The 14,129-nt window shown below is 43.2% G+C and overlaps 1 protein-coding gene across 2 annotated transcripts in view; it reads right to left on the minus strand.

Moving 5' to 3' along the window:
• The window catches only part of GALNT4 (polypeptide N-acetylgalactosaminyltransferase 4), a 642,979-nt gene that overhangs the window by 88,599 nt on the left and 540,251 nt on the right, over nt 1-14,129 (minus strand). For both annotated transcript variants that reach the window (XM_078687691.1, XM_078687692.1), the window contains exon 8: nt 2,373-2,549. In XM_078687691.1, coding sequence (XP_078543817.1) covers nt 2,373-2,549 — 177 coding nt within the window. The remainder of the gene's footprint in view (nt 1-2,372; nt 2,550-14,129) is intronic.

Here is a 14,129-nt window from a genome sequence, read left to right on the forward strand (position 1 = left end):
TCAGGTCTGGAGGGAAGTGGCTGCTTATCTGGTTCCTCTTTGCCATCCTCACCGAAGATGTCCGGGTTGCCATTTTGTCGTCCCGGGACTGTGCGTCGAGCAAGTCGACAATCGCGCCGGTAACTGAGGGTCTTTTTAGACTGGAATGCGAGGCCTGAGGTGCAGGAGGTCTTGGTGTGAACCGGCGACAAGAAGAGGTTGCAGACTTGGTGATGATCTGTCCATGAGTCCTGTGGAAAGTACTGATAGGGAGTCCTTTCATTAGGCCCTTGGCATTCTTGAGTAGAAAGGCTGATGAGAAGGCCTTGGGAGGGGCGAGGTCTCGAGACAGGTCACAGAGGAGATCCTGGCTGCAGAACCGACAGAAACCACAACAGAGGCAAACTAATTGCAAAAAAAATAAATCGTCTCTTATTAACGGGAGTGGAAGCAGTGAAAGTCCCCTATGACGAGCACCACGCGGAAATGACATGGAGCTTTAACAATACATATCCAAATCTAATGGTCAAAGAAAACAATCTAAAAATGGTGTAGATGGCCATGGGCATTATCAATCATAGGAGAAGTCACTATACCTTGTGACCAACACTAGGTGGCTGGAGTATGCACAGCATGTGCATTTACAGCCACATATGCCAGAGAGAGAGGGAGAGAGAAAGTGCTGCTTATGAATCAAGTTCAAATCGAGTCCAAACAGCAGAATTACTGCCACCATCAAGAGCAGCGGATCAAGATATTTTCATTTCACAAACAATCCATTCATGAAGAATGAAAAGGGATGCCTTGCCAGCAATATTGCTTATTTTAAATATTAACCCCTTCTGTGCTCATGATGGAAGGATTCTGTCATTTTATTTTTTGCCTTCGGAGGTGAGGAAGACCTTCCACAACCTCCTGAGGCATATTTTTTGTTTTCCTTGTAATGACGATCACTCGCATGGCGTGATGATGTCATTACAACGAAGACAAAACTGAAACCTAGTTTCAGTTTCACTGTTTCAGTGCTTGTGGGGCTATCTCAGCCCAGAGCACCGAAACACATGGGAGAGGTATCATTGGAAAAGGGAGAACCTCCTCTATCCAATGGCACCCTTCCCTAGTGGATCTCTGCTTGGGGATAGCCCCAGGAGGGCGATCCCCAAGCAGGGATCCACCCACTAGCCACCAGGTAGGAGGGAGCAGCCCCTTGGGCAAGGGCCATTGCTCCGCCCATTATATTCGGGGGGTCAGAAAGCACCCTAGCCGCCAGGGATTATTTTTTTATAGGCCAGGGGTGGGGGCATTGACATGCCCATTCTAGGCAGCCTCCACCCCAAAACAAATTGCCAAAGTCTTTCTGGCCGATGGGGAGGTAGCCTCACTTGTTTGGCGGTCCAATGCAGAATCGGCCAAAACATATGTTTTTTTTTAATTTGCTGTGCTACACCCTTAATCCCTATGTTTTTGACCCTTCCCAGTCACATGCCCTTGGCCCACCAACACAAGTGAGGTATCATTGTACTCAGGAATACAAGGGGAACGCTGGGTGATAGGACATTTGTGCCGGTACAGTGATCCCACACAAAAATGTGCGGAAAAAGTGTTTTTTTCCAGCTAAATTCCAGATTTGCAGGGGATTCTGGATAAGGAAACGTTAGGGGATCCACGCAAGCCATACCTCCCTGGACTCCCCAGGGTGTCTAGTTTTCAGAAATGTGTGGTTTGGTAGGTTTCCCTAGATGGCCGCCGAGCCCGAAGCCAAAAAGCCGGGTGCCGCCCTTCCAAAACTAGGTCGGTTTGTGATAGGTAATTTTGATGTCTCCACAATATGTTTTGGGCCCTTACCTGTCACAGGTACTGGGCCCACCCATACGAGTGAGGTACCATTTTTATCAGGAGACCTGGGAAAACGTTGAGTGGTAAGAAATTTGTGTCAGCCCGGTGATCCTACACCTTTCCCCCACAGAAATTTGATTAAAAGTAGATTTTTTTCAGCTACATTTGAGGTTTGCAGGGGATTCTGGGAAGGAAAATTTTGGGGGTCCACATAAGCCATACCTCCCATGACCCCCCCCGGGTGTCTAGTTTTCAAAGATGTCTGGATTTGGTAGGTTTCCCTTACAAACTATGAATAATATTTTAGAGCACTTAAAAGGAAAAGATTCAAACCCTAGAAATTACATCAGGCAATTGATCAATCCAAAAAAGTTCCAATCCTCTCACTATTACCTTTGTTTTTTCTATTAAACAATTTATAATTTTCATCACTGAACTGTCCGGCTCCTACTATCCTACTATGATGGGGGTAACCACACTTCACACCTCTTCAGAAGATAAATAAATCTCAATAACACTTTAAACCAAATAATTAGGCAATTCATGGACCAGCCTACCTTCCTTGCAGGAGGATTTCGGTTGTAGAAATGCTCCTTGTAATCATCCATCCAAACTTCAGCAGCCCGTGCAGTGTTTTGAAGAAAGTTTGGCCTGGCATATGGAGCTTTCTTTGGAAACACATGACCTACATGTGAACATGGGTGAATTTCAAGTGTACCTCCACACTGCCAGACCTATCATAAAGAAAATACAAATATTATTCATGGGACCATGATTCTATATTTTATCAAATTCAAACAATACATCCTGACAAGTGAACTTTTGTTACATAGTTTGAAGGAAAAAAAAAACTGTCCACATTTTCTGCTTTTGTTGGGTGTATAAGTCCAACATCGATATAACGCAACTGTACCCAAGACCTCAGATCCAATATAACATGTTTAAATGGTTTGTTTGTGGTAGTTGGTAACATGTTTTAGCTCAAATTCCAAATAACTTTGTTTCGGCTGTCAAAAGGTATAAAAGTATGTGCAAAATACAGCATGAATTCAAATATCAATAATTAACCTCATGCGCGCTAGCGGACTTCCTGCTGTGCGCTGAGTTTTTTAAAAACCCGCGTTACATGACGAGCTCAGCTCGTCATGAGCGTACTACAGGCGTACCTCATGACGAGCTGAGCTCGTCATGAGCGTTGAAGGGGTTAAAGAACGTTGAGTAGTTTAAAAGGTTAAAGCACAATTCATATAAAGATGTTTTAAAAGTACCAAAGCACAACACTAGCATCAGAGGAGAAGTACAAAGCAAAAAGCAAGTAGGCGACAATCATAGATGTACAGATAGAGCCCCCCTACGCACCAACCACATAGCACCCAAACATGTAGCGACAGAACAAGCAAATGATGACAAGAGCCAGTTTTAAGTATATGAGTGGGAAGTACTATGGCTACTTGTTCCTAACTTTTTACATATAGGCAGGAGCCAATAAGCACGTGCACAGGTATACTCAGGGCACACAAAAAGACATGGACTACAGATTCCTTTCAGGAATTACACGCTGGGCAGCCCGAAGATTCTGTGACTGCCCAATTGCAAGTAAACTGTTTTAATGGAAGGGTGCCCACTCGGAATTGGAAATACAGTTTTCTATCTAACAGTACTGCAATAATGTCCCAAAACTGCTCGTAATCACAAGATGACTTAAAATAACAAGCACTGGCATTGCCAATTGCCAATAGGTCTCGCATTAGGAAAGTGTGGGCTATTGGTATTGTAAATGACAATTATTTTTTTAATATGTGTTGGCACTGAAAATATATAAATTAATAGCATTGTTATTTACAAATCCAATAGCTTACACTTTCCTAATGCGAGTCCTATTGGCTATGGGAATGCTTGTTGTTAGCCTGCATTAGCATGCCAATCAGGGGTCTCAGGGGGTGGGGATTGTAAAAGACAGTCTGTGGATTTGGTGTCAATGCGCAAGTGCAACAGAAAATGAATGTGGAGCGTCGCTGAAAGAAAGAGGAACTAGCGTGATTTGCTGTAAAGTGAAAGAGACACCATGTTTAAGTGTAGCAGGAGGATTGTTTTTTAATAGCGGAAAAAAGCAAACTTGTGAAAGCGATTAGTTGAGGCGAGCGCAAGACATCCCATCTCTAAAAGTAAATTTTTGATATAAAGACCACTGTCACATTGACGCAGTTCGATATTGTGTGTTGCAGCGGAGGCACAGCGCAAGGTAATCAGATACAGTGGGGGAGAGATAAAACAAGAGCGGCCGGGAAACTGAAAGTACGGCCGGCCAGCCATGATTAATTAGGGGAGGAGAAGCCGCAGAGCGCACGCTGGGCGAAGCCCTTTGATGTGCTGTGCGGCCGTGAAAAAATGCAATTAGGAGGGAGGGAGGGAGGCTGATGCGTGTGCTTGTTTGGTCACGTGATTCACGTGAACTCAAAGAAAACCGCAGCAAAAAGCCCTTGGTTTGACGAGCTTTTTGAGCACTTGAATTCTCGCTCCGCTCAATGCGCTTGCGCGCATTGATAGGTCGTGAGACCTAAAAAACATCACTAGTCAGGGTAGTACTAGTAACTTTGTGAGCCTCATCAGACAACGTTTTTCTTAGTATAGCCTTTTCAAAGTTTCTTTATAAGGAATGGGCACTCATGAGGATTTTCCCATAAAACAATTAATCCTAAGGAAGCAAGAGACCGCTTTGATTAAGCCAACTGATCTTATGGAAATGGTCTACCTTAATTACATCCTGCAGTGCAATGGTGAAATGAGCCAACTCAGGAGTAGACCAAAGGTGTTTCCAAAACAGCGGTGGGCGTGGTCTACATTTACCCGCTACCTGTTTTACGCCCATATCCAAGGTCAATGAATGCAGGGGTGTGCTGGGTGGCAAGCGGACAATATTTCTTAGAAATCTGTTCTCTGATTTAATTAGACCATCAATGTTATCGAAGCACCACAGCTCTGCCCCGTAAAGGGCGTAGCCTACGGCTTGTGCCTCATAAATTTGGAGCTAAAAAACGGTGTTGGATCTAGCCCTGATCTCTTGACTGGGTGAGAGTACTCTGCTTAATTCAGAGACTCTGTCCATCACCACCCCTTGTTGTAAATAATTTTGTCCACCCTAAGCGTGGAAGGGTATACTCAGATGTGAGTCCCTTGCTCATTGCACCATCAGGATTCAAGCAAGCCGGGCCGAAGACAGCTGTAATGCCAGAAACCGGTCCCCGGAAGCTTGTTTCCTTCCCAGTGTAAGAATTGGCTTTTGTAGTCTGGTCTGCCCTGTTCCCATAATGCACTGGGCCAGGGACAGACTAATTTGCATACAGCCAGGTTCTGAAACTGGGATGGTGCAATGAGCTAAAAAACGGTGTTGGATCTAGCCCTGATCTCTTGACTGGGTGAGAGTACTCTGCTTAATTCAGAGACTCTGTCCATCACCACCCCTTGTTGTAAATAATTTTGTCCACCCTAAGCGTGGAAGGGTATACTCAGATGTGAGTCCCTTGCTCATTGCAGCATCAGGATTCAAGCAAGCCGGGCCGAAGACGGCTGTAATGCCAGAAACCGGTCCCCGGAAGCTTGTTTCCTTCCCAGTGTAAGAATTGGCTTTTGTAGTCTGGTCTGCCCTGTTCCCATGATGCACTGGGCCAGGGACAGACTAATTTGCATACAGCCAGGTTCTGAAACTGGGATGGTGCAATGAGCTAAAAAACGGTGTTGGATCTAGCCCTGATCTCTTTTCTGGGTGAGAGTACTCTGCTTAATTCAGAGACTCTGTCCATCACCACCCCTTGTTGTAAATAATTTTGTCCACCCTAAGCGTGGAAGGGTATACTCAGATGTGAGTCCCTTGCTCATTGCACCATCAGGATTCAAGCAAGCCGGGCCGAAGACGGCTGTAATGCCAGAAACCGGTCCCCGGAAGCTTGTTTCCTTCCCAGTGTAAGAATTGGCTTTTGTAGTCTGGTCTGCCCTGTTCCCATGATGCACTGGGCCAGGGACAGACTAATTTGCATACAGCCAGGTTCTGAAACTGGGATGGTGCAATGAGCTAAAAAACGGTGTTGGATCTAGCCCTGATCTCTTGACTGGGTGAGAGTACTCTGCTTAATTCAGAGACTCTGTCCATCACCACCCCTTGTTGTAAATCATAAATTTGAAGGGCGTGTGCTATTGGTTTGCTGAAAGAGGCTTGATGTACTTTGGCAATAACACCTGCTGGCTGTCTATGCTTAATCATAGCCTTGCAACCGAGATGCTTCCAAGACAAGGAAGCCGCCAGGTTAATGCCTAGGTAAGGAAAATAATCCATTCTCTCTAGAGGCACTCCTGCGGACATCAAGCCTCCTTTAAATAGTTTTTTTTGCAGATTGATAAACATCACCTTTGTCTTTGCAGTGGTACAACAAAACTCACCAAAGTAATTCAGGAGTTTCTACAATCCACTGGGGGTAATCAGGGCTTCTCTAGCAATAGCAATGGCAAGAAAAAGAATATACTTTGATCAGGCCTTTATATCATGAAAAAAGATATCCGCTGGGATACCATCAGGGCTGGCTGACCTACTAATTGAGAACGCTTCAAGGGAACCTAATATATCAAACATATAAAATAAGCCTTGTTGTTGCACAAGGAAGAAAGAGGCGAAAACGTGCTCTCATCAAAACGTACCGAGTAATCATAGTAAGGGTTTTTGAAATGGTCAAAGCCTTCCAGAGGGGAAACATAGTTTGCTTCCTTGGCAACCAAGTGTCCTGCATTTGAAAGCAGTGCCCAGAACTTAGTTGAGCCCCTAGCAGAAAAGGCATCTTTAAGATCCTGCCATCTTTGATCCTCCCTGGCGCTTTTCGCAGATTCTCAATGACTTTTTATACACATTCTTGCAACTCCATGCCCTGCCTCTGAGAGTCGAGGGGCTATACTACATAAAGCGTCCCTGGGGCGCACCAGGCGTTTGCGAGCCCCCGGGGCACTTTGGTATTTCAAATTGGGGAGCAGACCAGTTGACGTTTAAAAGTTGAATTTACATTTTATTGTTCTCATCGATACATACATAAATTACAGTTCCCCCCCAAAATCTAGGAGCTAAAAATGAGACTTTGGAACATTCTCTGATCAGAAATAAGAGTACAATACTCACAAGAATAACAGTTATAACGTTTTGTCTCGCTTTTATCTATAATTTTAATCTGACCCCTCCGTCTTTTACACCCCCAATGTGAAAGTTTTCGATCAAGCACTTATAGATCACCAAATGCTGACCATCCCCCAATCCCATAAACAATTGCCCACCCATCCACCCCGTGTCCCAAGAAAGGAATCTGCCCCTCCATCCTGCTGTCCAACATGGACAACATACGGAAGCAGTGCCCCACGAAAGCTACATAGTAAGACATATATTGTAAACCCTGTGGTGGAGACTAAATAGTATATATTTAAGTAAATAGATGGAGACCCTGCAATAACTAATTTCAAGCTTAACAGCAAGTATCCCAAGAAATTATCATTCAAACTTTTCGGACTGCATTATTATTTAGAATTCCGTTGCAAGTTATTGAGCGCCAGTTATGTATGAAAAATCTGTGAGCGGCCATCCTTGATGACTTTCAAACGAGCAGGATCCTGTAGATAATGCTAATTGTATAAAGTTGCTGACTTTACCCTCTGAAGTGCTTGTGAACCACTGAGGAATTCAGAATATACATAAAGTGGCGGTAAAGCATAATGCAGTAGGTGATGAGGTCACAGGTACAGGACTGTGGAAAGTGTAGCTGCAGCAGGAGACACTGCTGTTGGTGTACCACCATGCAAGCAAGAGCTGCAAAGGTAAATGATGATTACCCACGAGGGTTGAACTGAATTTAGGAAATATCCATTTTCCTGAGACCAAATACAGTTTGTTTGTTGAGTTTACAGCTAAAGCATGAGTAGTGAAAAGTAGCAACTGATTAATGACCCCTGCCCATGACTCTTAAGTGTGTCATGGGCATTCACACCACAGAGACTATGATGATACAATTTGAGGCTTATTCACAAACTGTGTTTTGTAATACTTGTAGTAGTCCTACAATAGTACTACGCACGTACTAAAAATACTACCCGTAACCCTATGTGTGGTGGTCTCTGCTGCCACTTCTCTTACCTTTTATCTGCCGAGATCTCTGCCCTGATTTCAGAGACTTTCACATGCATACATGTACTGTTTTCTAGTAAATGTCAGAGGGGTGAGGGGTTGGAAAATGGTGAATACTTACAACTAAATAGAAGGGGTTTAGGGAGGTGTTTAAGGAGGGACATGCGTCCCTCATTCTGCTGGCCCTTGCCGAATGGCATGATACACGGTGGTCCTATAATTCAGCACGCTCTCGTTTAGTGAGGATATAGCGCAAGTAGGCTGAACTTTACTGACGACTTCTGCTGATTTGTACCGAGTTATGAAGCTGCGCCAACAGGCTAATGCATATGATTCAGCTGGTCTTTCTCCCTACATAGCGCTGGCATGTCCTTTATTCTGCAGGCCCTGGCTTGGGAGATGATACGGTTTAATTACATCATAACCATACCAGTATGGGAGCATGCTTGATTAAACAAGGAATGGTTAATTTTTTGTTAAGTGTTTATGAATAAGTTGTCCCGCAATTACGGACCTGCTTGCTTTTAAAGATGGTTCCTAACCAGCTAGCTATAGATAACTTGGTGACAACCAAATGAAATGGCTTGGCTGCTTTTGGAATTGTGAAAATGTTTGGTATTGATCGGTTGTTCGCACTTAGACAGATCACTGCAGTTCATGGGATGTGTATTTTCTTAGTGTAAATATACTTTTTATTCCCTCCGCCAGAGCGGTGCTCCATGTACCTGAGCTGAAGCCAGGTGAGGTGGGGTTTTTCCTTCCTGACAAAAAGGTGAGTGAGTAGGATGAGATTTTGACAAAGCCTAGACTGTCAGTATTGGCTTTTAATTTATCAGCCAAAGAATAGAATTGTATCAATTTTACAATTCAGGCATATAATAATGATGCCATATGTGTTTCTTTTTCTTTTGTATGTATCTGTTTTTTCCATCTGGGATGATTGTACCGATGAAGTCAGGAAGATGGTAACAAATCACACTTAAGGTGATATTGATTTATTTTTCTTCTTATAAGCAGTAGCATTTAATGGTCCTGAAGAAGCAGCAGGAGACCTTTTCGGCTCCAACAGTCTGCAGAAACATGTCGACCTAAGATACTCCACAGTAGTTATTTGTTTGTACTACTATTGCACTGATTTTAGACTTTGGGGCTGAAGGGGTACAAAATAAATGGTTTTTCCCTTGTCACTACCCAATCTTAACAGTTATTTTTCTTGTTCATTTATTCACTTTCACCTTTTTCTGCACTGCTATTCAGTCACCTTGACACATAGACACGCCTTCCTTCTATGTTTGATATAGTTTAGGCTTACAATATCTGCCAATCTATTGTGGACACTTGTTTCTCCAAAGTGTGATGGTACCCAAATGATGAAGGGCGGTCTAGTGAGTGACTGATGGGAACTCATACACTCAGATGATGTTCCATGGATAGATTTTTCTATCGTTTAGATTTTTCTATCATTTAAATTCAGATACATACTTAAGGCACATACTCTCATTTCAAGACTCACTGCTATCTTCTGTTGGTGTAATGACGTTGTTGGGGGTCATGGCAGGTTTGGGTCTGTAAACTTCCCCTAGGACCCTCTACTCCCAGTGTGTTTGTTGGGACATGCATCCCACCACAAATTTGTTAAGCCCATTCCTATTCACGAATATCACATCTAAAACTACTACAGCTAAAAGGTCTTAAAACAGTCCTAAATGTACACCAATTTAGACCTAGAGCACAACCAACCACTGGTAGTGCAACACCTCCCATCAAAAATAATGGAGGCAGGGGCTTTCTAGAACACCCCATAGAAAATGTTACAATAAATGTATTTCCACTTTTTGAAAATATTTATAAATTTAAGTTAATATTTAGCAAAATTATATATAAATAGGACATTGCATATTAAAGTTTTTTAATAACCTTTTGAAATGTTGATATAAATGTAACTATTTTTTAGAAAAATACTAAATGTCAACATTTTACTTTAGATGGGATTTAAAAAAAATATATATTTTAAAGTAACTTGATTGTAGATACATATATCTGAAATAATTACATATTTAATTCAAAATTAAGTTAATATTGATGTAACATTTATCTTGTTCTAGGTTAAAAATACATATACAAAATAATTTTAATTCATATTTAATATAACAATAATAAATAAAAAAGAGGTTTAATGAATTCTTTGAAATTTCCCTATACTTTATCAAGGAAAAAGCTCCTCCCAGTGGCGGATACCTCCGCCTCCTTGTGAAAAGTTACTACTAGTAACTTTACACTTGTAAATTTGGCTCCATACCCTTTTTTAAGTGATAGAAACATGTACATTTTGCAGCAAATGTACACTTGCAAATGGTGATTGGCCAAATGCAGTGAACTTACTACAAAGTAGAAGAGAAAAATTACATGTGCAGATTTACTCACATGTAAATGTACCTTTCAGAACAGGGCGCTTTATGCGGATTTTTACTCACATGTAAATGTATCTTTTTGAATCAGCCCGTCGGAGTCATTGCAGCCCTTAGGAAAGGAAAACAAATAATGGATAAATCCCATGCATACGCGAATTAGAAGATAGCACTCCTAGGAGTTATTTACTAAAAGCAAATTGGATCCCATCACAGGGGAATTCCTTGGCAGAACATGTGAGCTAAAAGAGGGCTTAAGGAACTCCACAGACATCCTTTCTACACATTGATGGTCATAAAATGAATTCAAGGCCCATTACAAATCTCTTTTAGTAACAGCCCTAGGAACCAAGACCATGTAACGTCTTTTTCTGTAGAGTCTTATCAGTGAGTTGCTGGAGGGTTCTGTTTGTATCCGGTATCCGCTTATATACTAGTCAGCTTCACCCACATAACAGCTCTTACCGCTGCTAGATCTGGTGAACATAATTCCATCTGTGCTATGTCATGTGGTTAATGGCTGGATTGCTTTTTTACCACCTCCTCTCTGTCTTCCTGCCAGTGTAGATCTATCCATTCTGTAACATCTAGAAAGAGTGGTATCATCCTTTGGGAGAGATGAAGCCTGAAAGACTTTGAACGCCAGTCCAGAATTTCTTTCTCCATCCCTCTCCTTTTCCCTTCCAATTCCTACATCTGGTGACGAGGTACTCTACGCTAACCAGCATAGTTATATAAGGATGGTAGGGCTTTCAACTGGTTCATAGCTTTGGAACCAGACACACTGTACTACGAGCAAGATGGAGTTAGGGTGAAACTCGCGCCACTCGGCCGCTCACGCCAGCCACATCGATCATCAGCTAGGCGCCCTGCGATGCGATGCAGACTCAGACCCAGAAAGCGAGTAGACCGCTGACGACCGGTCTAAACCTTCGGCCAGTTGCAATTGAATTCTTTATCGCAGATGCTGTAAACTTCAAGGACTTCAAAGACGCCTGTGTGGCTTGTGGTTGTCTCCTAAGACAAATGTCCTTTGGTTATTACAAGCGAGTTAGATTTAAGGCTCTGATGAGCACCTTTAAAATCTTTTCTAACGTGCGTATGATTTACGTGCTAGGGAGATTGAACTACTTCTCCCCTACCAACAAGAACTCTAATTTGCCTGCTATTTTTGGGCGGTCTTATCTGCAAGACTGGTATAAAGCCGGCATTCTAAAACTGGGCGACTTTATTACTACCGAAGGAATTACGTCATTTGCTGATCTTCAAAGCAAATATGGATTGAGAGACCAAGATGCTTTTAAGTATATCTGTTAAATCGCAGTTTACAAACGTGAACATCACCGGCGCCATCTTGCCTAACAAGAGCCCCTGTCCACACGTCAGTCAGTCAGTCAAATTGGCTTTATTTCGATATAAGGCATATCTTTAAAAGCAATATACAAACATTGTAAAAAGATAAAAGAGCCAGTCCACATAAAATACAATCATACAAGATAGAGTACGAATGGCATCAATAAATTACATAAAATAGTCAGAATAAAGATTAAAAATTAATTAAACAATATACTTGAGCCTTTTTGATCTGATCTGATTAGCCATGCCCAGCTTAAAAACTTTGCCATACCATAGACAAATAGGAGCCGTTTATCAGATTTCAGTATTCGCAAAGCTTCGCTATAATGTCTGGAACCCAGCTCTTTACACAAGGGTTTAAGCCACTTGAGGCGAGGAGCTTTATAGGCAGGGCATTCAAATATAAAATGGGGGACCGACTCAGTCCTAGAGACACAGAAAGGATAAAACTTACTGGTCTGCGCCGGGATCTTCCAACAAGCGGTCAGTTCACCCAAAGGGAGCATTCCTATTCTAAATTTAAAATAAAGAGCTCTATCTCTAGATTTTGAGATTGCATCAAGATAAGGTTCATATAGGGTTACTTCCTTTACTATTAAAAATTCTTTGGTGGTTCTACACAGATTAGGGTTAGTATTTCTTTTGTTCGATACCCACTGCCAATAAGCTTTTTTTAGGACAGCCTTAGGGGGTGCGGACATAGAGTGCCAAGCATCGCCAAATCCCAATTCTCTAAGGAGATGCTTAACATGCCTTAGCCATCCAATTTTACACCAGCCTGACAGCGAGAAAACCTCCTTTAGCCCTTCCACGTAGCTGGTGAGTTCGGGGACTCTCCATAGGCGAGCCCAAAGAAGAAGGGGTCGTAATCAGGCCTGATCTTTGATAGGGCGACAGCCCATGTCTAGGAACAAGGGTAAAGTGGGGGTATTATGCGAGAGACCCATTAAGTCCTTCAGAAACTTGGTCTCTGAGCAAGATAACTGATCCATATTCTGTGCTCCCCAAAGCTCTGCTCCATAAAGCGCCGCACTAACACCTCTCGTCTTGTAAATGTCTAACACCGGGGCGATAGGTTTGAGAGTAGATAGTCGCTGTTCTTTAAGTAAGGCCCCCACCACCCTTTTATGAGTCAATAGCATCTTTTGGAGATGACAATTCCACTTCATGGTATCGGACAGGCGAATCCCTAGATAATCGAAGACCTTGACCCTTTCCAGAGACACCATATTCAGTAAGGGTGGCCGGCTGTGCTTTCTCGGGGGATTCAAGACCAAATATTTGGTCTTTTCAGTATTAATTATCAAACCCCGAGAATCGGAAAAGGATTGAAAGCTATCAAGAAGACTCTGTAGCCCAACCGGGGTTTTGGAAATCAAAAGGGTATCGTCTGCAAATAATAGGGTAGGTATTCTCCTGCCCGCCAGGTTAGGAGCATCCGAAGGATGTTTTAAAAGATGTTCCACCACTCCGTTAACATACAATGAAAACAGAGTGGGGACAAGGACGCACCCCTGGCGGACACCCCTATTTACTGTTATTTCGTGCGGTCTTTTGGCCCTGTTTACCCCACCGCACCTGCGCAAAGTTGTCGGTAAGGAGCTTTATTAATAGTGTCAGCAGATACGGGGGCATTCCCAAGTCAGACAGTACCCTCCATAGGCAATCACGGGGCACTAGGTCGAATGCAGTGCGCAGATCAATAAAAGCAAGGTACAGACTGCCTTTACCCAGTACAACCACCTTACAATAAAGCAACAGCAGTCAAAAGGACTGTTCAATGGTCCCGGTGCCTGATCTGAAGCCCGCCTGGAAGTCAGAGAGGATCCCACTGTCCTCCACCCATTGGAGCACCCTCCCCAAGACTACCTTCCCTGCAACTTTCTGTGATGAGTCTATCAAGCTTATAGGTCGATAGTTTGCTGGGTCATCCCTACTCCCTTTTTTGAAGATCGGGACGACCTCAGCACCCATCCAAGATTCAGGGAGAGCGGCATTATGGTAACTTGCATTTAGCAGCGAGGCAATAAGGTTACCCCATTCTGACGAGTTAATGCGAAGCAAGTCCCCCGGTAGCCCATCAGGCCCTGCAGCCTTGTTGGGAACAAGAGACTTGATCACATTCTCTACTTCTTTACCGGTGAACAATAGATCCTCGTTCAGCCCAGGGTGGTCCAGTGGTAGTGTCTCAAAGGATCCCCACCCATCACCCGTTGCTAAAGTATATAATCGGGAGAAATGATCCAACCACAACGCCTCCGGGATATTGCATGGTATGAGGGAATCAGTGGGCTTGTTCCTAGCTCTAATTAGGTCCCAAAAGCCCCTAGGATCTCTTCCAGCGCTTGCCAATTTCATGTCGCACCAGAACTGGTTCTCCCACTCTTCCTTTGCTTTAC

The sequence above is a fragment of the Lissotriton helveticus genome, chromosome 4_1 (assembly GCF_964261635.1).
Source record: "Lissotriton helveticus chromosome 4_1, aLisHel1.1, whole genome shotgun sequence".
Classification (NCBI taxonomy): Eukaryota; Metazoa; Chordata; class Amphibia; order Caudata; family Salamandridae; genus Lissotriton; species Lissotriton helveticus.